Genomic DNA, 25,097 nt, shown 5'->3' on the forward strand with positions numbered 1-25,097 from the left:
TGAAAGATGGAGAAGTACATTTTGCCAGGGGGTGTTTTCTTCCGGGACATCTGAAGTTTTTTTTTGTTGTTGTTGTTGATCCTGGCTATTCTGGAGAGATTTTGCACTTGATTTTTCTGATGCTTTTCTTTACTAAGTCAGCTTCTCAGAAGTTCACCTTGGATCACCCATCTCCTACTCTTTTTCTTCAATTAGTCATTTGGGTTTATGAGATTTTAGGGGCTTTTCACTGTGACCTTTGAGTCTACACTTCCCTGATTTACGCTGTGAGATTTACTGCTTTGTTACATGATGGGATAGATATACCTTGTACCCTGATTTGTATTTTGACATGCTTTGGCTTTCATCCTCCAGGGGGATGTATTTATTCAATTCCACAGACTAAAATCATTTAATTTTGGATATGTGTGTTCCAGGTTGGTTCATGTGATCACTTTGAACTAATCACATTTTTTTTATATTTGTTTGCTCCTCACTCTTGCTCTGTTATGTTTCTTCCCCCTGAAAATTGTTGGCAGCTACTCAGTGGTCCCCACATCAATTTGTGGACAAGTGGCGTCTCCTACTGACTTCTTCCTTGGTTAGATTGACTGCATATTTTCCTTCTGTAGAGATACCTTTGTGAAGGGACTTTGTCTATCTGCTGTAGCCTCTTGGTGTCCCAGAGACATATGTATTGCAAATACATGTAGTGACTGGTAGTGTTCAGTTGCAATTTGAAGTCATTCTAGAAAACAAAAGGGTATTTAGATTTATTTCTTCCTTTTTTTTTTTCATGGTAGTTACAGGTTGGTCAAATTGACTGAGCCCTTAGTGTCAGGGTTGAGAAAATAAAATAAAATATAAAAGTTTAATGAAAAAATGTATAATATTTATTTAGGAGGTTTCAGGGTTACACAAATGAAATTAGAAATTTTTCAGATGAAGAAATGTTTTTAATGTCAACATGAAAATCACTTTGCATTGTAGTAGTCAAAAATCGGATTCCGTATATTCACAGAGTAAAAGTACTTAATTAAAATAACTGATTTTTTGTGTACAAAAGACTTGTAACATTTACTGAAAGCTTGCCAAATTCTATGATGAAGCACATATCATATTAAAAGTTGTAATATGGAAACAGTAATGATTACTTTGTAGTTACAGAGTCAGTCAAATTGGCCAAGCTCATTGTGGAATGTGTCAATCCATTATGTATGCAGTCAGTCCATTGAAAAAGTAATTTTGACTATAATTTCAATTTTACAGAAAGTTTTTAGTGAAATGTACAAGTCTGTTGTAAACAAAAATTGTTTGTTACAAAAGTATTTGTACACAATATATGTTTGAATTGATTATGTTAGACTGATTTGGACTCTGAGAAGTTGGTGTGCAAAATAAAAATGCTTTTGTTCATTGTACAGTTTGCATATTGTAGTTGCATAACCTCTAGAAGCTCCAAAATTCATATTTACAGTTTTTTTCAGTATCCCTGTACACTATATCTGGTATTTACTCTCTTATACCATGAACTGTTGTTAACTCAGCATTGTAGGGTAAAATGAATAGTTGATAACCATGATTTCAAATATATAATAGCATGTTGAAGGCAACCTGTAAAAGGTCATGGGCCCCTACTGGTGCACACAAGTTTAAAAATTGTTTAACAGATTTTTAAAATTTGTATGTCTGGATAATGTTTATTACCTGAAGCACTGAATAATTTTGTAATAGATGCTAGTATGTTATTTCAGTATACCATGAAGATGAATCACTTACCTGTCAGTTTCTGATCATATTAGAATTATAAACTATACATTATAAAATTTATTTAGATGTTATAAGATATTTTGTTTTTGTTTAGGTTATCTATGTTGAAGATTTCTAGAAATTGTATTGTTTTCATTAAGTTACAATTATTATTATAGCTTTCCCTATCTCCGATGACATCAAGATGGACTCATGTTCGTTTACTAGCCCTACTGAGCGTCATATTAATATCCTCTTCAAGCCTCTTCGTTCTTTGTGTGTTTGTGGGTCTTCAGGCTGGCCTCAACACTTTTGCTTTTATGGTTGCTGAGGTATATTTTTCATTTGTTTACAGATTCATAAAACTGCTTCAATACATTTTGGGCAAACAGTAGACATGTTGTATTTCCAAACCTCATGAATGAAATACTTTACCTTTGCATGTGATAGATGATTACCAGATTAACTTGTTTAAAAAAGCTTATGTCAGAAGCCTAATTTGTATAAACTTGTTTGTAAAATAGTTATCAATTTTTTAAATTAAAAACCTAATTAGATTAATATTTTTGTATAAGGTAAATGAGAAGTGCAACTAGGAAAAAGTTGTTTGCAAAGTTTCTTAAAATTATGCTTTAAAATGCAGTAGTATTTAATGATCATTTGTATTTCCTGAAATTTTCTCCTGCATAAATAGTGTACTTATTTCACAGAAGAAAATAAGTGACAGTGTATAGCAGTGAAGACATTAATAGTACTAACGTAAAAATTTAACTGATAATTATTCATTTAAACATGTTCCAGAAAATTTAGAATGTAAATATTTATTATAAAATTCTGTTAATGTGGGTAACTTATTGTCAACATTTTTTTAATGTAACTTTCATTTTTTTAAATTTAAAAATAACTAAAAATTATAATCTTTATTAGTTTGTATGTGAATTTAAATTTTGAAATTAACACATATAATGATGGGCACATTATATATATTAACCCTTTGACTACAACCTACTTACAATGTGACTCTCGTGAAAGTTCTTAACAAAAACAAAACTAGCTGATGAAATAGTTTTAAATTTAACTTGAACTGTCCTAAGATTATGCAGTTTTAGAAAAATAAAATATTTAATGTAGTTATTTCCACTCAGACTCTGATTAGTTCACATACAATGTGATTTTCATTTTGAGTATAAAAATACTATTTCTTATCTCTCAGTTTCATATTTCATTTATGTAATCTCTAGAACCTCCTAAATGAATATCAAAAGTTTTTTATAGTAAATGTTTATATTTTGTTTTCCATTTTCTCTATTATATCATTAACTCCAGATATCATCATCAATGTACAGTGCAATATAATGTTTAAAGTTAACAAATGGAAGTAAATATATACCTTTAAATTTTTTAGAATAGTTTTTAAACTTCTTTTTATCATATGCATAATTCCACATCTTTATCTTTTCACTTGTAGTTTATTTTTAATTTTCCTTTCCAATTTTTTTATTCATTATCCCAACACTGACAACATGTCCTGCTCTGTTGTTATTATAGGGTGAGTCTTATGCACAAATTCCAAACACTTACGCTCGCATACGCGAATTACACCATCTTGCTTAGACATTTTGGTAAGCCAACTACAACAAGTTAAATGTATAAAAATCATAAACATTTCAAATATGCATTTTAAAACACAAATAATACATAATTAAGATATAAATGTAAAACCTAAATGTAATCTAACTGTTTAGCAAACTAATACATATAAAGTGAGAAACACATGTCAAACATTACATATCCCTCAAGAGAACAATGAACTAAGCTTATTTTCTGTTTCATACAAAAGATCCATCTGACCTTAAACTTGGAAATATTAGAATGCTGTTTCACATGGGGAGAAATTCTTGGAAATTTTCTCCCAGCTACCAAGAGACAGCTGGAACTGTACTTTAAACATCTATGCTGACAGTCTATTTTAGCAACTCATAGTTTCTTATGTAAGACCTCTCACACTTGAGAATTTTTAACCACAGTGAATCACATGATAGCAAAAACTGCAGTTTTTATTACTGTTTCAGAGTTTTCTTTTTAAAATAAAGGAATAAAACTTAGATAATATAAAACCTTAGATTATAATGTACTTGATAATAGTAATTTCATTAAAATATGTTTATAGAAAAGTGGTTTAATTCAGTTTTCAATTTAACTCGGTAAAATCTTATGACGTGCAGAAAGGGGTTTAAAGGGTGAGTGTGGTCAAAGGGTTAAAACAGACACAGGTCTTGGAACATCTGTACCATATTGTTTTCTATGGAGAATGGTGTTCACTACCTATGGTAACAATACAAGGTTGAGTGCATTGCTTTGCATTCAATTCTTTTAACAACATTGGTGTTTCATATGATAGCCCTGGCTATGGACTATTGCTATGCAATGAAATTTCCACTGCAGGAAGCTTTTGTACAATACCCTGAAGTCAATATTGTCCCCCTTACTTGCTTAAGCCTATCAAGTCATATGGAGCATAGGCTATTTTTACTCTGGACTGTCCTTTATACCTCTCTCCAGGTGTACCTTGTTGTCTTTAATTCTGTGTCTTTTTGCTAAGTGCTCTTAGATCTACCTCTCTTTTTATCTTGCGGGTTCCATGTCAGAGTCTGGCAGGTGATATTGAGTATCACCTTCCTTAGGGTATGCTGTATCTAACTATCTATAGTGCTTTCTGCACTATATTTGCTGTCCAATAGGTTTTTAGTGAATCCTGTCTCATATATTTTCATTCCTGATTTTGTTATGCCATTGGATATATAGAATCTTATACAGACAGTTGTCAACAAGTGTCTGGAGATTGTTCAGAATTATTTTTGTCACCTTTCATGTTTCTGATCTTTACAAGAGCACAGATTTAATATTTGGATTGAAAATCATAATCTTTTGTGGTAGTTTATATTTCTTTGAAATTCCACACTGTTTTCCAAGTCAGGTAGGCTGCTTTCGCTTTACTAATTCTGGCCTTCTGTTTTTATGCCACCCATCTTGTCAGTGACACTGTCTAGGTATGTAAAGATGTGATTTCCTCCAAAGAGACCGTTGTTCTAGTTCATTAATGTGGTTTTTTGCCTTTACTGATGTGCAGTTATATTTTGGCTGAGATGGTTTCTAAGGAGTAATTTTATTTTGCATTTGGCTGTGACAGTGTGAGAGGAGTGCCAGATCATCAGCAAACTTCATTTTATCCAGTTGATTCCACTGTATCTCATTTCTTTTCAATGTTGTCTCCCTCCACTTTATTTATTTTCTAGGGTCTGTCAATTGTGCATGAATGGTGGCTTCCAAGGGTTTTTTTGAGCAACACAAAGATACAGATGTTCATGAGAGATGTCTAGTATGAATTATCATTTTTGCTTTGAATTTGTAAAGATACTGATATAATTTAAATGTGGATGCTTTGTCTTCTTGGATATCTAAACTGTACAGAGATTGTGACATCTCATGACTTAATGGTGTCACCAGCTTAACGTTATGATACGAAAAGTTCACCTTATAATTTTTCTTGATTCTCTAGATGTTTAAATTTACCATTATAGCTATAATATACAACCATCATAAGTACCTTGGAATAACTTTTATGAACTACTTTGTACCATTTTGATAAGATTGTGTCATGAACAGGACAATAATAAATTGCTCACAGTTACAGACTAAGTAGAGTATACTTCACCCAGTGTGATGACACACTTCCATTTGTCACATATCAGTTACTGTTTATATAGCTTTTGATGGTTAGTCTTCCTTTTAGCTACAGCTGTGCTTTGGGAGAAGCTTGTGAATGTGGCTGTTGTTTCTTTTGTAGACATCAATCCACATGAAGAATTTTGTGTACTGTTCCGAAGGAGGTTCATACTTTTGCTGCAGTGGATCTCTTTGTTCCTGGGTTGATCTTGGTGACAAGCTATTGACCTTTCTTCACTATCTCTGGCATATGATTAGTATCCTGTTTTTTCATGCTAAGCTCACACCTTCTCATTCTGTACGAATTTGATTGAACACTACAGATACCCTTTTTTTGAATGATAATAGTTTGTACCTTGTACATCTTTATAATCATGGAACAGGAGAACTTTATATCAGAAAGTTCTCTAATATATACCCCATCTGCACTTACAAATTATCATACTTCAGCTGAATTGCAATAAGATAGTTAGGACTTTTAAACCTGCTTATTTGCAGGCCACGGGCAAGGTAATTGGATATCTAAATTATTTCAGTAGATTGTGGTGAACAATCTTCTCTATACTTGTTTGTGTGAGTGTTGTTCTATAAACAGGAGTAAAATAAGAAATAATTGTTCATGGTATAATATCAAAGCTTTGGATTTTTGTATAAAAAAGGAATTTGAATAGTTGGCAGGGGAAATATATATTTACTTAGTTTTTGTTTTTCATTACAGTGTGCCCTTGTGACAGTCAGAACATTATACATCATTGCAAGGTAAGATTTCTTATTGAACAGAACTTGAATATTTTATTGTCAACTATGTATCATATTTAGTTTTGAAATTCAAATTACTGTAAATACTGGGGTTTTCAGCACGAAATCTCTAGTATTAGTCTATATGCAACTTGAGTGTTAATAGAATATGCATGGGTAGGTCCTATGGAGAAGGAATGTTGACCATAATTCTGAATTTATTATGTGTATATATATACACAAAATTGGCAAGCTTTTCATAAAGAATACAAGTCTGTGGTACACAAAACATCATTTGTATTACAAGTATTTATACTCAAGATGTATTGAATTTATGAGTGTAAGGTGATGTTTTTGTGACAAATAAAGATAGTTTTGTTCATTGTATGATTTGCATATCATATTTGTATAACTTCTAGAACCTCCAAATGCATATCTACAATTTTTTTCAGTATCAAATTATATTTCATCTGTATTTACTCTCTCCTACCACAAACTGTTGCTAAATGCAGTATAGGGTAAAATGATAAGTTGGCAACTCTGACATCAATACATAAAACTATGTTAATTGGCATTCTGTAAAAGGTCATTACATAGGGTTAGCAAGAGAAACTGGAAGTACTTTTAGTCAGTGTTTTACAGCATATCTAAAATTGATGAATTGATTTAAGAGCATATAATTAACATATGGAACAGTGACATAATCTTTTTTTTTTTGTTGTTGTTGTTAAACGAACTATGTGTGTATCTTTTATACTAGTATCATTAGGCAATTGTCTTCTTCTAAGACTTCGTTGATTTAGAAATATTAGCTTATACATTTGTATAGCTTCACTTTTGTATGTGTATAAATGTGTGTGTGCATGAAAAGTGTTGAAGAAAATAGGTTTAGGTATTCTAGTAAACTTTGTAGATGAATGTATACAGGTACATGGAAGTAAGTAAGACATTTAGATCTGTGTGCTTAAATGTATGTTGTTTAGATTGAACTTAAATGCATATATTTATCCAGAAATGCTTAAAGTAAATTGAGTGTATAGTGCTTGAATTTTTTCTCTTGAACATGGTTGCATTCCTCAACTTCCCTTCCATTTATCTTCTATGTTTGTGAGGAGGTTTCCTTGTAGTTTTTACACTACATTCACCCAAAAATTGGAAGACACTAATCCCTAATACCTTGGAAAGTTATACCTGGAGAAATTCCATAAACTGATATTAGTTTTTTTTTGTTTCACATATCCTGCTGTAAGAAAGCATGGCTGTTTGGTATACTTTGCACATGTTACTTGTCCTGGAAATGCAATGATCCATTTCCCCCATTTTATAGTGTTTATGATGATTTTCTTGTTTACTCTATTGATTGTATTTTTCTTTTTAAGTTTTTGCCACAGTTTTGTAGTAATTGTGATCATAAGTATGTAACAAGATATTAACCAACTGATCAGTACACATGGAAGCCCAGATAAACAAGGGTATGTCCACTGAAAATGGTGTGGTGGTGATCCTCCACTGTGGAGCTCTTCTTCCCAGATACCCATTCATCCACCCTCATCAGAGATCTCAGGGTTTAGTCTTAAGATTTTTAAATTCTCCATACATTATGACTTCTACTGACATGATAGTGTTAATTTTTTGGGAGGGGTGGGTGGAGAAGTCATACTATATAATTTGAACCAAAGAAATACCTCCTGTCATATGAAACCTGTGGGGGGGGGGGGGTCATTTAGACTTTGTCAAGATCAATGGAATTGGCAGCTATGCTACTGTTTCCTATGTACGTCAAATTTTCATCTCTAACAATCATCAAGGGGCTTATTTTGCTCAAACTGTATTGATCTTTGTTGGAAATTATTAATTCTTTTAGTTTGCTGATGTAAAGAAGTCTGCAAAGCAAGTGACTAAATATCACAGTTCTCTTTATCTTCATAAGTTTGTTTAAGAACTAAGAAACACTTGTTTTATAGATTTATTACATTTATTTTATAATGTTATTTTACTGTATTTTAAAATGCAGTTTTGCTTAAGATTACAGAAACAGTTGTGTAAATGATAAATATTATCTATATATCATATTAATACTGCTCTTTCCTTAGCATTCTTTCTGTAAATTTAAGGTAGAAATGATGATTTATGCTTGAATAAGGTTTAAATTTAGATACTGTTTAAGCATTGAGGGTTATTTTGTCTGTTTCTATAGTATGGTTATAAGTTTCTTTGAATGTAGTATAAATTTAGTGTTTTTTAAAAAAACAGTGTTTTGTAAATTATCTTACAGATACTTTATTCACTTATGGGACATAAATCACGAAGGTGTGTGGGAAAAGAGAACAACTTATGTGTATTATAGTGAACTGACTTTTGAATTGACTGCTTTAGTTGTTGACTTTATTCATCATCTTCATATGTTGGTAAGTTGTTTTTGGTTGCTTGCTTCCAAAAATTTGTCTGTATTAATATGTCTAGAGGACCTTCAAGTGAGAGCTTTGTACAATTTTGAATGGTCAAAAAAAAAGCATAAATTTATATTTAAAAAACGTTTATTCAAAGCTATCAGTTTCTACCACTAAAGATTTGTTTAATTAAATTTGTTAAAATGAGTTAACTGACATGTCATATTAAACTTTTATCACCATGAATACATGTATTGGTGTTTCAATACATAAATTTACCATATTGTATAAGAATTATAATTTGCTAACCCTCAGTAAAAGTTCTGTAGTTGATAAAAAAAAAAAAGAAGGTCAGGTTCGGAATGTATCCATGTTGGGGGCACAAGTATTGTTTGATGCCTTGGTAATAGAAGACTAAGGTGACTAGAACAGTGCTTTTCAAACAGTAAAATTAACATTGAGGTGATTGAAACAGTGTTTTATAAACAATAAGGTTATTGGGCCCAACAGTAAAATTAACATAGAGTGAAGAGGGGTGAAGTAATTTCAATATCTAATGACAAGAACTTTCAAGTGTGAAATGTTTTTATGAACAAATTAAATAAGGAATGCAAGTTTTTCACCTCACGCTAGTTCATCTTTTCATTATAGACTGATCAATAGAATTGCTCCTACACTGATTAGTGAAATTTTCTCTATTAATTTAGAACATGTGTAGTTTACTGTGTGAATGATGTTGGTAAGTAGAAAAAGTATATTTGTATTTAGTAAAAAAGTCGTGTAAACTTTACATGTGCTTTTATTCTAGATGTGTGCACTACACAGGTTTTGTAAATAGGTAGCCTGATATATACATTCTCATTCAGGTCCATGTATTTCAAATGTTCATTTGCTACCATTTCAAGAACTTAACTATTGAATTGATAATTCTCTAGAGAGATGTGATTATTCATATGTCTTATAAGTAGTAGGATTATGTATACATTGTTACTCTGACATTTCAAGCTTTTCACATGTTTTATCATTAGATTTTTTATAGAATTACTGATGTTTTCTTTTGAGGATGTACATGTATGTTAAAAGTAGTATTGAAAGTATTTTTTGAAGAGAAAATCACTGTTTTGTAAATGTTTATGTTGAAGCTGTGGGGCAACATTTTCCTGTCTATGGCCAGCCTGGTGATTTGCATGCAACTCAGATATCTTTTCCATGAAATTAGACATCGCTTGAAGAAACATAAGAACTACCTGCGAGTGGTCCGTCACATGGAATCCAAGTAAGACTTGATTAGAGCAGCAGTGATATAATAAAGTTAGAAGAACATTGTTCATTAATGTTGAACTCTCTGATGATTAGATTAAGAGAGGAGTTTATCATGTCACAGTTATTAGTTATTTGGTAATATGTAAATATGTTTCTAGCTATCCTATGACTTCCCTTGAAGAGATGGAAAACAACAGTGAAAACTGTGCAATCTGCTGGGATTACATGGAATCAGCCAGAAAACTCCCATGTGGACATTTTTTCCACAAGTAAGGTTACCCTAAAGAGATTAGTTTTCATGCTTTCTTACATGCTTATTTAAATTACAATTTTTTGTTAAGTGTGTTTGCTCTCCAATTTTACCAACCTTATATCTGCTATGTAACCAGGCCTGGCACAGCCAGGTGGTTAGGGCACTTGACTTGCAATCTGAGGGTCACATGTTCAAATTCCTGTCCCACCAAACATGCTTGCCCTTTCAGCCATAGGGGTGTTACAATGTGATGATCAATCCCACTATTCATTGGTAAAAAAGTAGCTCAAGCTTTTAGTAATATTAAAAATCAGTTGTACACAAAAAAATCAGAAAATGTAATAAAGTATATTAACTAAAAACTTGTCTGTGAATTTTATGGAGTCAAGCTGACTCACACTCTCACTAGTCTGAGTGCATGGCAAGGTGATTTTCATGTTAAGAATAAAAGTGTTGTTTTTTTCACCTTTATGTTTTTATATTTTATTTGCATAACTTCTAGAACCAATGAATATTAAAAGGTTTTCTTCAGTAAAACTTTATATTTTATGTATTATATTCACTACCCTAACACTAATTGTAGCCAAATCAGCAACACAGAGTAGACTGAAAAGTTGAAAAATATAAAACAAATCTAAATTACCCTTTTTCCTTTCCAGAATGGCTGCACAGTGTAACAGACAAGTACACACTGTTCATTCTAAGCCAAAGCTAACACTTTTCAAATCTCCCAGTTATTTCAATTTATTCCTTTATTGTTGCATTGAGAGTATGGTGAAAACAATTTATCACAGCAGAACAGTTTTGTGTAAACAGATAATAGAGTTACCAAAATGCATAGTTAAATTATAATCATGCTGCAATTGTGTGATCAGGAATAATTTTTGGTATTTTCTTTTGATTTTTTTTTATATAACCTAAAAAGTTTCGAATTTTTACATTTTAGTTATTTTTATAACAATAGGTAAAGAAATATGCTTAAAAAACAAGAAATATATTACTTGCTTGAGGCATTGTACTTTTATGTTTTACATGTTTTTGAAAGATAGAACGTAATAGAAGGGCTTGGAATGTGGGTTTTACTGTCTGATTTATATTTTGGTAAAGCAAGAAGATTGGAGGCTATAAATATACATTGTCTTAGCTATATTTATATTATAACTGTGTAGTTTGGTCAGTTTGAAGTGAAGAAGTGTCACATGATACATAAAGGTGAATTTATTTAAATATGTCAATTTGAAATTAACAATTTAAAACTTGTATCAAAGTTTGTATTATAAACTACATTTTGATGCCAGACCTGTTAATGTACATTAATAATAAAATGGTTTAATTAAATCTTAAATGTAACCATGTAAAACACTTGTACATGCATACTTTGACCTACCTGTATTCTGAGTTAAATTCTTGAACAGAAAATATCCCATATATGTATAATTTTAATAAGAATGATAAAAAGTGGCTTAATGAAAATGTTTTTTTAAGTTGCAGTTTAATGAATTGTTAGATATGCCAATTTCTGGTTGTTAATGTATTTTACAAAATAAGTATTGATAGTTTATTCTACTTTCCTATCTCTCTCATTGCACAGTATTAAATTAAATTAAAAAGCTTTTTTTAGTTCATGCTTGCGATCTTGGTTGGAGCAAGACTCTTCTTGTCCTACATGCCGAATGTCCTTAGCTGTGCATGGAGATGGTAGTGGTGGGACTCCTACAGGTGATGACAATCATAACAATTTACTTGGTGCACTAGGGAGACAAGAAGGAGAACCTACTCACACTGGAAATCAGACAACAAATCATTTCTTTCATTTTGATGGTGAGTTTAATTATTAGATATTTTTTAAAAATCATGTTCATGTATTTTTGGTTTATCTTATTCTAAGCACTTTTATACATTTCAGTTGATTTAATAAATAACCATATCTCTAGGGTCTCGTTATGTGAGCTGGTTTCCTAGCTTTTCAGTAGAGGTCACACACACAAATCTTCTGGGTAACCGACAACTGCCAGCAGTCCAGACCTCACAGTTAGACAACATGGTAAGTAAAAATATCACATATTTATAGTGAAGTTTTTCAAGAACTTTTATTTTGAAACATAAATTTTTATATTTGTGGTCAATATAATTATTCTAAGACATCTTAATGATGTTGTGAAGTGTTAAAACTTGTTCTGTGAGATTTTTATTTGTATTCTCTTACAAAGGTTTAATGCTTCTAATATTCTATCTTAGTTCCTTTATATTAACCCTTTCTTCAGATGCAGTGAACCCTTGGGATGAATACCTTGTCAGTTAGTACTAACATCCACTGAACTCCCTAATTGTGAGAAGCTTGATTTGAGTTTTATTAGTTGAACCTTTTCCATGTTGTGAGTTCCCTTAACGTTACTAAAATCACCTGGTGACTGACCATTAACTCTCTCAATACGGGCTCGGTCAGTGTGACCTTTTTGTACTCGTTTAAAATCTTTATAGATTTAATACTTATAACTCTTAATATAGTGTGTATATCTTTATGAAATTTGGCAGTCTTTCAGTTAATATTACAAGTCTTTCAAAAAATCATATTTTTAGTGAAGTATTTTAAATAAAATATAATAAAGATTTGTCCATTAATATATTGATTATTTATTTTGAATAGTCCATGTGCAAAGTAAGTTTCATGTTAAAATTAAAAATACTTCTCCTCATCTCAAAAATCTCAAATTTCCTTTGTGTAATCCCTGAAACCTCCTAAATGCATTTCAAACGTGTTTTTTCAGTAAAATTTTATAGTTTATCTGTTATTTTCTCTACCCTATCTCAAAATAGGATCAGTCAATTTGACCGACCTCGTAACCACCAGAAAAAAAATCAAAATGAACCTAAATTACCCTTTTTTTCTTTCTAGAATGACTTCAGATTGTATCAGTATACATATATTTATAGTTAAATGTTATTGTTTTATTGCCCATTGAACTGTGTCTAACTACTATCCATGCCATTATATGTTGTAAATCACTTTGGTAATGTGCAGCTCACATTACGCTGTCAAATTACATTACCCACAAGCTGCTTGTGTACATGCCTTGTGAACCATTTTAATTATATTATTATTACTTATTTTACCTGATCTAATGTTAAATAACTTAAAAAGATCCGTATTTTTAGATTTTAGTTACTTTTGTAATAATAAATAAAGAATAAATATGAAAAACAAGAAATAAAGTACCTACCCAATCTTCTTTTTTCTTGCCCTCGACTGTTGAGGACAGTTAAACCTGATTTCTTATAGTAATGCACTTAATGATTTTTGTTTAATTAAATAATGCACCAAAGAGTATAGACTAATAACATGCAAAACGTAGACAAATTCACTTAGCTCTCAAAATTTTCCTGGCTTTCTAACTATGCGACGAGAGTCGTTACAAATTCATCCAAGCTAGTCATTAACTTTCCCACAGGAACAAATCTTGTAGTGTGAGTGAAATTGATGATATTCTGTTCAGAATACAATGCTATACATTACATCATTTGATAGATGAAAACTTTGACTTTCTATTGATTATAAGTAATATATAGTGAAACGTAAGAGAGAACTATCAACGAATTGTGGAAGAGAGGATGTGAGAGGTAGGTGTCGCAGGAGGGGTCTGATTTTCTATTCGATAGCTCTGTACCCAACCAAATTGAAGACTATAAAAATTATGATTTATCTGAGCAATAACAATTTTATTGAGAATAATTTACACTTAATTTTGTACTTTTTCAATGGGTGGTGGATAAAATAGGGATGATGACATGCTAAGAAAAAATGTGTCATGTGGGTCACACTAGTGGAAATTCAGCTTTTTTTTTAATATTGTCTTGTAGAATTAAGAACTTAAAACTTATATACTATTAAAATATGGATTATTAGCTAAGATTTTATGCTATTCTTATTGGTTTAATAAAATTTTGAATGTAAGACACTAAAACCTTGTGTCGTGCAGTAAAAGGTACCCGGGGCGATAGGGTTAATGTCACATGTGTCCAAGCTTGTGCAAGGCTTATTGTAAATTGAAGCTGAATATTTATGGGCTAATAAATTCCCTTGGTTAAATAAGAGTGTTTTAAATACCATTTGTATACGAAGGTCTGTGAAGAACCTATCTTACTGAGAAATATCTAAGCTCAGACTTGAATTTTTTTTCTGCCAATGAGTTGGGTTGACAGATGATTTTCTAACACCCATGAGATGTGTAATTTGAGATATATTTGAAAATTTACAAAATAAGATTAACTGGTTTTAGTTATTTTAAAGTATACTGTTAATCTCTAAGATTAAAATGTGTCTGTTTTGTTTCTAAGAATATAAAGAGTAAACTGTGTACAATGTAAAATGTTTATAGTTTATTTTTATTTTTTATACAAGGTGTACTCAGTGTGATCAAGTGTTATAGAACACTTGTGAATTAATTTGTTAGTTTTAGTAGAACTTTTCTCTCAATATTGTACAAGTGGCTCAGATCTCGAATAGTGATTTCTTTACATGAATTATGAAAACTGTAAATTTGAAATAATGAATCTAACTTTGCATTTTAGACTTCTGATTTGTAAATGTAGAAAATTGTTAAATTCCAGAAGTAAGAAATTTAAATAAATGTGATATGTGTCCTTTTCTGCTGCATACTAGGCCCGTCAAGTTCAGCAAATGTTCCCACACATGCCTTTGAACCTAATCATGGAAGACTTAAGATCCACTCATGCTGTAGAATTAACAATAGAGAACATCTTGGATGAGCGTTTGGTTTCTCACCCTGTAAGTAATCTTTTGATTAACATGTTTAATAATAACTACACATAAAACAAAGAAATGCTTGTAGTCCATTGCCTTTGGTAGTTATAATGAAAATGAATAGTTTTAATTTCTCCCAGTTTAAGATACAAAACATCTTCAAATCGGTTGATAAAACAATAACATGATAGTCATAATATATGTAGGGTTAATTGCATTTTATATGAAACAATTCTGGATACTGAGGTGTCCTTAACAATATTTCCTCCATTGTTGATCCTGATAACTCTAATGACCGTGCTTAAATATTAATACCCAACACTGTAATTTGCATTGTAACAATCACCTGCATAGGTCATTAAGGCTACTTTTAGACCACACATTTAGGCAAACCTTCACAGACCACCCATTGTATGTGGATATGGCTTGTATGACCATGTTTAAATGAACCAAAGGCACATAAGTACATGGATCTGTAGTCAGATGACATCACAGCTGTGACTCGGGAATAGCAGGAACACCAGTTGTATCCTCCATGTTTATAAAGACTGTTTTGGACTTAATATTAATGATAAATCAATAGATGTGACCAACGATGTTTTATATACATATATATATATCTGTTTTGTTATGACTGGTTGATTAATTGAACACTTGACTAATCACTGGAAAAGAATAATTTAGTAACTTAGGTAATTAGCTACATAGGAATTCTAATTGAAGGAATGAGTCATGTGTGTGATGAAATAACTTTGTCTTGGCATTGGCAACAACTTATATTAAGCTCTTTTTTCCAGTGATCTGTATAAGCTGTGACAACATATCTATAAATCCTAAAATGATATGCTGCTGCCACCTTTCATTATGAAACCGACCATACTGTTATTACTGCAATAAGTGTTATGAAGTTTATCAAAAAGTATGAAGACTGATGGCATTACACACACAGGATATATTTGCATTAAGTTTGAAAACATTGTCTGTTTATTTCAATTAGCTATATTATTTTTTAAATGAATAGTTCTCTTATATGTGATATTCTCAGGTGCGCTAAGTTCCCTTAGAGTAATCAGGTAGTTTCTGCAGTATAACGGGAGGTTCAACAGAAAATGTTATGCAAATTTAAACTATTCCCCAATTTCTGACTGAGTTGTTAGAAAAGAAAGAGACTGGAGATGCTGATAGTTGTGTGAAACAACAATTTTTATTGAACACAGAGCCATCAAAATAAATGTATTCTCTTAAGATGACACCTTTATTGGAAGTTTGAGAATTCTCAGAATGTCAGCTGTAAGTTGGTGAAATATCTGTGAAGAATTTGTTCCACACTGAAAGAAACCATCTTATATACACAAAATAATAATGCTAGTCTTCTTAGCACTTGCACTACCCAAGTGGTTGTTGGTATTTCCCATAAAAAAACAAGGCATATTATAATATCAAAGTATAATGCAACTTGCCAGTGGAAATGACCATTCTTCATTTCTACATAGTAGGTTGTAGTCTTTCCCATGAGAAGATGCACATACCACTTGTTACAGCCACAGGATTATAAGTAGCTAGAATAACATTTAGTGTTACAACTACATACACTTTTATGTATGAAGATTTTGTCAAACATATATATAACAGTTTTTTAATGATAGAGTACAAATCATACATAACTTGCAAGTTTAGTAGATATGGGATTAAAAAAATTTTTGAATGTGAAGGTAAAAAAAAAACAAAACAGTTGTATATCACTCATTCAGGTCATTTAAGTTTTTAAACATAATTTTATCTTTGTTCAACTATTTAAGAACATGTTTTGATATATCATTCTTTTTTTTTGTCATGGTTCCAGTCACCTATGTTTCAAGCCAATACAACTCATACAGCAATATCCACTCAGGACTCTTCTCAGGTATGTATACTCCAAAGTTTATTGTAAGGTTGTAAATTACCTTACAATATACTTATATTTGTGAACTTGTAAGTAACTACAGTAATGTCACATAAAACTAAAGTATTTTTAAGAGCAAATCCCACATGTTCATAGCTCCAGGAAATGTCAAATTTGTTTTATTTTTAGCCTGAAACAATGTTAGCTGAGAACAAGGTAAATATCTTTTTCTCAGGTCTTAGTGAGAGAGCTTTTGTTTTCATCAAATACCATTGTTGTTTACTGTATACACTAGGTTTTTTTTCTTGTGTGAAAATGTTTCAGGTTATTTCATTTTGATATAATTTGGTGTGAAAACGTTAAGTGAAAGTAACTTGCATCTAAACGTCAAGAATGTTAAAATCTCATCTTTTCCTCATGTTTCTGATCAGTTTCAGATTCATTTTGACCACTAATTGATATAGTATACTTATTTATGATATAAAATGCAGTCTATTTGACAAAACAAGGTTATTTATGTGCACAGTTTAAGTCAATTTGTGACGATGTTCTTGTAACTACAGATCAGTTTGCTGTTTCTGCTGGTATAAATATGTGTATTTGCTGTTTATTCAGTTACTTTTTGTTTTTTGTAACTATGGATCGTCTGCTTTTTCTGTTACTAGAAATCAGTTTATTTGTTGTTTCTTCAGAGTAACTACAAATTAGTTTGCTGTTTCTGTTGTTTGTACATTTTTCATCTGTTTTTGTTGCTGCTAAAGAATATATTGTGTTATTTCTTTGTTACTATAGATCATTTCTTCTGTTTCTAATGATCCCATTGATCATATATATTTTATGTGTTACTATGACTAAGTTTATCAGCTGCTTCTGTTATTACTACAGAGTATGTTTATTTGCTATATATTGTGACCAAGACTCAGTTTAGCTGCTTTTTCCCTATTTTTATAAATTATTTTATACCATTGTAACTGTTAAATTGATCATTCTCATGTTGTGTCTACAGCTATAAATGAGAATTTGATGTATTCTGTGTTGTGGATACCATGTATATACATACAACTGGAAGTTGGAGTTTTATTCTGATGTTTTTATATAGGTCTTTTATTTAGACTTCTCTGTTTGTACAGCTGAGTGTGTTAATCAATTAACTGATATAATCAGTTACATCTTGGTGTCACATAAACTTATCAATTAATTGAAATGATTAAATCTGTTGTCACTGCCAATGTTTTCATGTTCTCTTTGAACTGCCTTTTTGTACATACCATGGTTTGAGGAACATTATACTGGATTAATCAAATGTAATAAATTAATGAAGCCATCAATTACTTTATTAGCACATACCACCTATTGCTCGGCTCTCTATTTATGTAACTACAGCATAAGCTAGGTTCAGCATATTCTAGTAAACTTGGAGATTCAAGTATTCATTCAATAATGTATCCTTATTTATGTGTGTAATTATTTTTAAACAATTGTAAGTGCTATGCACATCTTACAATGCCACAAGAGTTTATAACACTGCTTTAAATGTCAGGTCGATTTACTTACACTCGTATATATAAAATAATTTTTAAAACTCTTCTCTTACAGGACAATTACACTACCCAACCAATAGCTACCAATGAGAGAGAATCAGACCAGAGAGAATCTTCAGCATCAACATCAGACTGGAAGTTCTTTGAAGACACTGTATTCTCATTAGATGAAGACACCTCTGAAAGCTCTAGTGAAGATAATGGGCAAGTGAAATTAGATTTACTAGTTTTGTGTGATTGTATGGTAACTAAACTAAATATAATCTCTTGGCAAATATTACATTTGGGTTCAATGTATAAAAATAATTTATCCAAAAATTATTTCCCGGTGTGCGTCTGCCTAATCATAAAAAATATAGAGGACTATTTATTAACCTTTTGTTTTAAAACTCACTGGAAGAAGTGCTGTTGTTCTTTTTTTATAAATTGAAAATCTCATGACTGAATAGGTAACAGTATAGAATGTGAACTGAATTAATTTTAATCTAGTTAAGCATTATATAAATCTTCACAGATTTTTATATATTTTTATTTTTGTTCTTATTATGTTTAAAAGTCTACATTGTTTTCAAATAGTAATTTTAGGTTTTTGTACTCATTTTAGCCAACTTTGTACTTGTTAAGAACTAATTAACTTCAGTTTCAATAAGTACACTGCTGTGTAAAGTCTTAGACATTTAGCATTTGTTTACTCTGATGCAGAAGGAAGCTAAAACTTTGTGTTCACTAGAAATACAGCTTTATGAAAAATATTTTATTTGAATAACCAAGTTTATACACAGTATACCTTAATATACACTTAACGACAAGTATTTTTCTTCAAAACTATTGAAACCCTTCTAGAAACACTTTCAAATAATCTTGTTATAAACTCCTATGGAATGGTGTTCCACTCTTCTTCTATGACCTTCCAAAGATCATCTGAGCTGCTGGGATTCTTCTTGTCTTTTTCTTTGTCCAAATAGTCCCGTACATATTCATTGATATTGAGATATTGGTTTTGAGGGGACCATTCCATGCATTGAAGGACTCCAGCTGAGTGTTTTGGATCAGTAGGATGAAGTTTGGACCAATAAGTCTTGCACAACTGGGGATAGCATGGTGGATTAAAATTTGTTTGCACCTTACTGCAATCAATGTATCATTGATTTTCCACAATTTTCCAACACTACTTGAGGATATGCACCCCAAAACTGAAATTGAATCTCCTCCATGCTTAATTGTTGGCTTCAAGGAAGACACTTTATAAATTTCAGTTGTTTGTTGTCTCACATACTGCCTTCGATTAAATCCAAATAACTTCAACTTTGACTCGTATGTGCAAAGCACCTTTGACCATTGTTCCATAGTCCAATTTCTTTACTCTTGAACATATTTTAGTCTTGTTCTCATTTCTTAACAGAAGTTTTTTACCATGACACATCCTTTAAGTCCTTATTTCAGAAATGACCTTTGTACTGTTGATGGATGGACAGTGACACCTGAGCCTTCTGACAGTTCCTTTGTCAATTCAACACTTTCTATTCCTTAAGGATATTATCTTCACCTGTTACTCATTCTTATTAGACATTTTTTGGGTCTTCTGATCTTTGGGTTCTCAATTACAGATCATGTTTCTATGTACTTGCTGATTATACTTTGGATAGCACACCTTAAATTGAGTGATAAGTTATTTTACTCAGTTTTTCTTCCTTCTTTATGTGGAAACACAATTCTGTGGCAATATGTTACTGAAATTTTAACCACTTTGTTTTAAACTAACAGTTAATCCTGTACTTTGCAGCACAAAATTTAATCTTTTAGCTTTATGGTCAGTGGCTTAGGAAGCAGGGGGCTCAAACCTCTCCCCCAACTTTTCAATCTTTCTTGGTAAAAATACAACAAAATTAGGAAACCTACTTTCAGGGAAAACAAGAGAATGCATACAATTTAATACAAAACCCAATATCTTCCAGGGCTTTGCTCACTTAAATAAACCTTAGGCTTCCCACTTGTAACTTGATTCCTACACCTGTGATGGATGTGTAGAGAGGAACAAATGATGTTAATGATGAGGAACACCTGAAAATTTTTCATCAGTTAGATTTGATTGGTGAATGTAATAGATTAATGCTTCATATAGGCTGCTCATGTATAGTTTACTTTGAGTTGTTGTAATCATAGATTTTAAAGATTCTGATCAATGTGAACTAAAGATTTCTAAATGACAGACTTAGTTTCTTTTCAACCAAACTAAGCTGTATTAATAATAGTCAAATTTATTTTAATAGTAGAAAACACTAGTAGAGGCTTTGAGTAAATTGTTGATGTTCGTAACATGTAATTCCTGAATGTCTATAAGACTTTTGCACAGCATGGTGTGTGTTTTTTAGTTCTCCTTTGTGTTATATGTATTATTGATATAGGTATTTTTGTTCTTAATGAAGGTACATTATTTTGTTTGTATCATTTGTGAACTGTTATTCTACTCCCACAGTGGTCTTACACGTGCACTGTCATCTATGGGTCATGGCTGTAGGTTTTCAAAATCCCCTCAAGAAAGGGAGAGCATGCTAGCTCATAGGAAAGAAGAGCTCTTTAAAGCTGCAAAAAGGTAAATATCCTTAAAACTTTGAAAGTGTCTAAATGTGGTATAGGTACAGTCAAGGACTTGAAAGTGCTAGAAAATGGGTTTTCTGGAAGGTACTAGAATTTTGTACTTTTAATGGAATATATGAAGTTTAAGAACTAATGTAGTAGGGCGTGTTTGTTTTATATTAGACAATAATTTCAGTATATTGCTTTAAAAATCTAATGGCTGTTGCATTTAGCTTGTAACATTTGTTTCTAAAAACTGATTTTTGGTGGTGGGCATGATTTAATTGGAAGTATGGAAGGCATTTCTTACATATTAATTTTGATTAGTAGCTGTTGTCTTCAGTAGCATTTCTTAAATCGATTACCATTCAAATATTTTTTTCTTGTATGTTTGTAGTGTATCTTACTATTATGTTTAATAGTAATTTTTCTCCACAGTGTGTTTAGTGAAACCAGTTTATTTGAAACATAAAATGTATAACTTGTTTTCAAATATAAGTTTCTATTTTAGATTAAACTACAAAATTTTTTCTCCATTATTACTTCTATTTCAGCAGTTTATTAAATATTCAGTCTTACTTTACTAATTAAGACCTAAACACACAGTTCCATTAAAGTGATATCTTATGGGGAAAATTAATATTACAAAATATTTGAATTTTTTTCTTAGTAAATTCTCAAATTAAACAAATCTTCAAGTGCAAAGGGTTTTGAGTAAGGCTAGCAGGGAAATCAGATTCTACTTGTTATAAACTGCTAATTCTTAATCAGTGCTAAGCATTGTCCACATGATAAGTATGTTGCCTGTACTTCAGCTGTAAAGGAAAGTGTAAGCTGAGAAATGTTATATTGAGACTGTCCTGTTACTTGTTGATAAAATCAACATTTTATGAAAAGTGGACCTGTAAGGAAATGGGTTGAGCCTGAGAAGGAAATAAAAGATATGAATACCAACTTTTTAGATTATACTATTACCATAATGAGTATGTCCCTATTATTCTTTATACAACAAGAATTAAAAACATTTTTAAGTAACAAGTTTATATGATTCACACTTAGTCTGTGTTATATTTTTCTATCCATTAACCTTTTAAAATGTTATAATTTTTCCAGAACCTGTTATTCCTGTGTAACTGGTATTTTTTCTTTTATGTACTTTTTTTTGTTTGTTTTTTAAATTGTGTAGTGATTTTTTTTTTTAGTTACTTAATTGTAATAATAATAAATAGACAAATTATTTTTATATATTAATTCTTTCAGCAAGTGCTCGGTTCATGGGACCAACCTCATAACCATTTTGTGCTTGTTATAGTTTTTATGCTATAACTTTTAAATTAGTATGCAAATGTTAACGAAATTTGGCAGATTATCAGTAAAAATTACAATGCTTTCTTATGCAAAATATCAATTTTTTTATTAAGTCTTAAGGTTTGTAAAGCAATGTTTTTTTGCATGTTGCCTATCTATTATGCAAAGTAATATTCATTTTAAAATTAAAAATACTTTTTATGCATCAGAAAATTTTGAAATTTCACATGCAAAATCTTTATAATGTTGAAATAGTTATCAAACATTTCTTAAGAAAAAACTTTATATTTTATCTGTTACTTTCAGTAATTAATCTCTGTAAGGGTTTGGTAGATTTGACCAATCTCACAACCACCATAAAAAATTAGGAAATAAATATAAATTATGCCTCTTTCATTCTAGAATGACTACAGATTATAACACGAAAACATATGTTTAGACTAAATAGCTTGAATCTCATAACATTATACATTTATATATATTTATTATTTTTATTATATTGACCTTTCAGCCATGTCTAGCTAACAGTACAGAAGTTATAATGATGCGGCTCACGTGCACTCATATTACTGTATCAAATAACATTAAACTGACCTTTGGTCTGTACAAAGTAACTTGTCTTGGCTGTGTTTTAGTAGACTAGTGTTTTATAATACAGTCAAATTGCAATTATTATACATTACATATTTATACAGATTATTGCTATTTTGAAATAAGTTCTTAAACTTGTTTTTCTTAAAACATACAACATGTAAATAAAGAAGTAAAGCAAACAATTATCTTTTCTAGTTACGACCTTTGTACTTGGTTGCTAAGCCTTTAAAAAATTTGCATGTGGAGGATATGAAACCAAATATTTCTTTTAGGTTTTATATATACATTTGAATAACTAAAAAAATCGTAAATTACTACATTAATACCATAGAATTCCGCTATAATTTATCAAGCTTAGTAACTAAGATGTATTTTAGTCTAAAAAAATATGAAATTTTTCAAGCAGACTAAATGCACACCCCTACCTCATTGAAATATTGGTTCAAAAGAAAGAAATGGTATCCTAAGAATTTAAAATGGCTGAGAAAGCTTCCGATTGGTTATTCATGTGATATATAGAAGTAAATGTATATAAGGGAGCATTTACTAAAATGGAAAGAGGTGGTTGGGGTACCACTGTATTTGATTTATTACATGAGCAATATCTCAGCAAATTGAAAAGATAAGAGGCTCTAATTTTATATTCTAGCTTGTCAATATTCGTAATTTGAGTTTCTAATTTGTTCAAAACTATACACTTAGTATTTTGACATCACAAACATCTAATTTGAACCAGTGCTGCAACCAGCATATCATGTTTATGTGTTTGTTTTTATATTTGCTTTTAAATTAAGAAATTGAGTGATATATAGTACTAAAATTTGAATTATAATCTACAGTTTGATACTAAAGCTATTGACATAAATTCATGAAATAGTAGTTCAAGAAAATTTTGAATGAGTCAACAAACGAGATGACATGGGCATTCACCCATGATCTGTCTCGAAATGGTTAATAAAATTTTTTTATTGTTCAGCTATCTTACAGTCCATTTAACTAGTTTTTCTTCAACTCCTACTGATATGGTTTTATAATGTTTTGTGAAATACCTTATCAAAAGATTTTTGGAAGTGTGTACATTTATTCAACATCTTTTCCAATTGTCCAGATGACATGTAACATCCTAGAAAGATAAATTAGTAAGGCAAGATTTCACTTAGTGAATCCATTTTAGCTTTCTTTTATGATATCAAATTTCACTAAATGATTTTTGAATCTTCCATCAGATTTTGAAATTTTTCCCAGTACAGAAGTAGCATTAACCAGCCTATAACATTATCAATTCTTAAACCCTCTGTCACTTGCTCACTGTCTAATGACCTACTAAACATGAAAGAGGGAGGCTGACATAGCTAATCTTTTATTTCCTTCAACACTCTCTCTACGGAGAGGTTAGAGTGAACATATCACAACCTTTTAGATAGTTACATTCAAAACTTAATTAAACCAATTTATTATCAATGTATATAAATATACTTGGCATCAAAACATAGTTAGTAAATCAAATTTTGATGTTATACATGTTTTGAATTATTAATTTTATGAGGAAATATTTTTAAAAATCCTAAATCTCCCCTAGAATGAGAATTGAAGTTTGTTCTTTTGACCTTCTCCCTTCACTAATTTTTTACTACCCCTCTCTGAAGTATGGAATTTAATGTAACTTACTCATTATGATATAGATATTACTAAGGAAAAGTCTAAATTTTATAGTCTTCAATGTTATTTGTTTATGCAGTCATAAACTGGAGAAAATCAGACCCACTTGCCATGCCCAGCTGTCACATTCTCTCTTTCACAAATTGCCAATAGTTTTCTCTGACATTTTATGTAATATTATTTCCAACACATACTTTTCCTCCACTGCTACATCTGCTATTCCTTGACATTGGCTTTGCTTGTCTAAGCATTGGTCTCGCATGCTCCAGTCTTTTATACTCCACTTAAATGCCCATGCCAATATCTAATTTGCAAATCCCTCCACCCATGTCAATGTGCTCTGTATCCTGACACTATATAAGCACCTCAATCAGATAATGTAATCACTTTTTCTTGACAAAGCATTGGTCACAGTTTTTTCTTCAAAAGTGCTGTGGTTCATTCCGTTATGGATTGCGATTTTTGCATCGTCTTGTGGATTTCCATATAATTATAATTTCCTTTAAAAATAATTAGACGTTATGTTTGCAGGTATGAATTCCCATATTGTCAGTACAGCAGCTAATCTAACCTCCCCTATTCCTCCTTTGTAATCTAGCATCTCTCTACAGTCAAGGGGAGGTCACTCTTAGCTGAAGTTGTCCGTGTTTTGATCCGTTGAAAGATGGAGAAGTAC

At 31.0% G+C, this 25,097-nt stretch overlaps 1 protein-coding gene across 1 annotated transcript in view; it reads left to right on the plus strand.

Moving 5' to 3' along the window:
- The window catches only part of LOC106462139 (E3 ubiquitin-protein ligase AMFR-like), a 45,106-nt gene that overhangs the window by 15,573 nt on the left and 4,436 nt on the right, over positions 1-25,097 (plus strand). The window contains exons 4-14 of the mRNA XM_013922033.2: positions 1,908-2,060; positions 6,173-6,213; positions 8,468-8,600; positions 9,725-9,858; positions 10,004-10,114; positions 11,720-11,919; positions 12,033-12,142; positions 14,759-14,884; positions 16,704-16,763; positions 18,339-18,487; positions 20,760-20,876. Coding sequence (XP_013777487.1) covers positions 1,908-2,060; positions 6,173-6,213; positions 8,468-8,600; positions 9,725-9,858; positions 10,004-10,114; positions 11,720-11,919; positions 12,033-12,142; positions 14,759-14,884; positions 16,704-16,763; positions 18,339-18,487; positions 20,760-20,876 — 1,334 coding nt within the window. The remainder of the gene's footprint in view (positions 1-1,907; positions 2,061-6,172; positions 6,214-8,467; positions 8,601-9,724; positions 9,859-10,003; positions 10,115-11,719; positions 11,920-12,032; positions 12,143-14,758; positions 14,885-16,703; positions 16,764-18,338; positions 18,488-20,759; positions 20,877-25,097) is intronic.

Source organism: Limulus polyphemus, unplaced genomic scaffold, assembly GCF_000517525.1.
Source record: "Limulus polyphemus unplaced genomic scaffold, Limulus_polyphemus-2.1.2 Scaffold1101, whole genome shotgun sequence".
Taxonomy (NCBI): domain Eukaryota; kingdom Metazoa; phylum Arthropoda; class Merostomata; order Xiphosura; family Limulidae; genus Limulus; species Limulus polyphemus.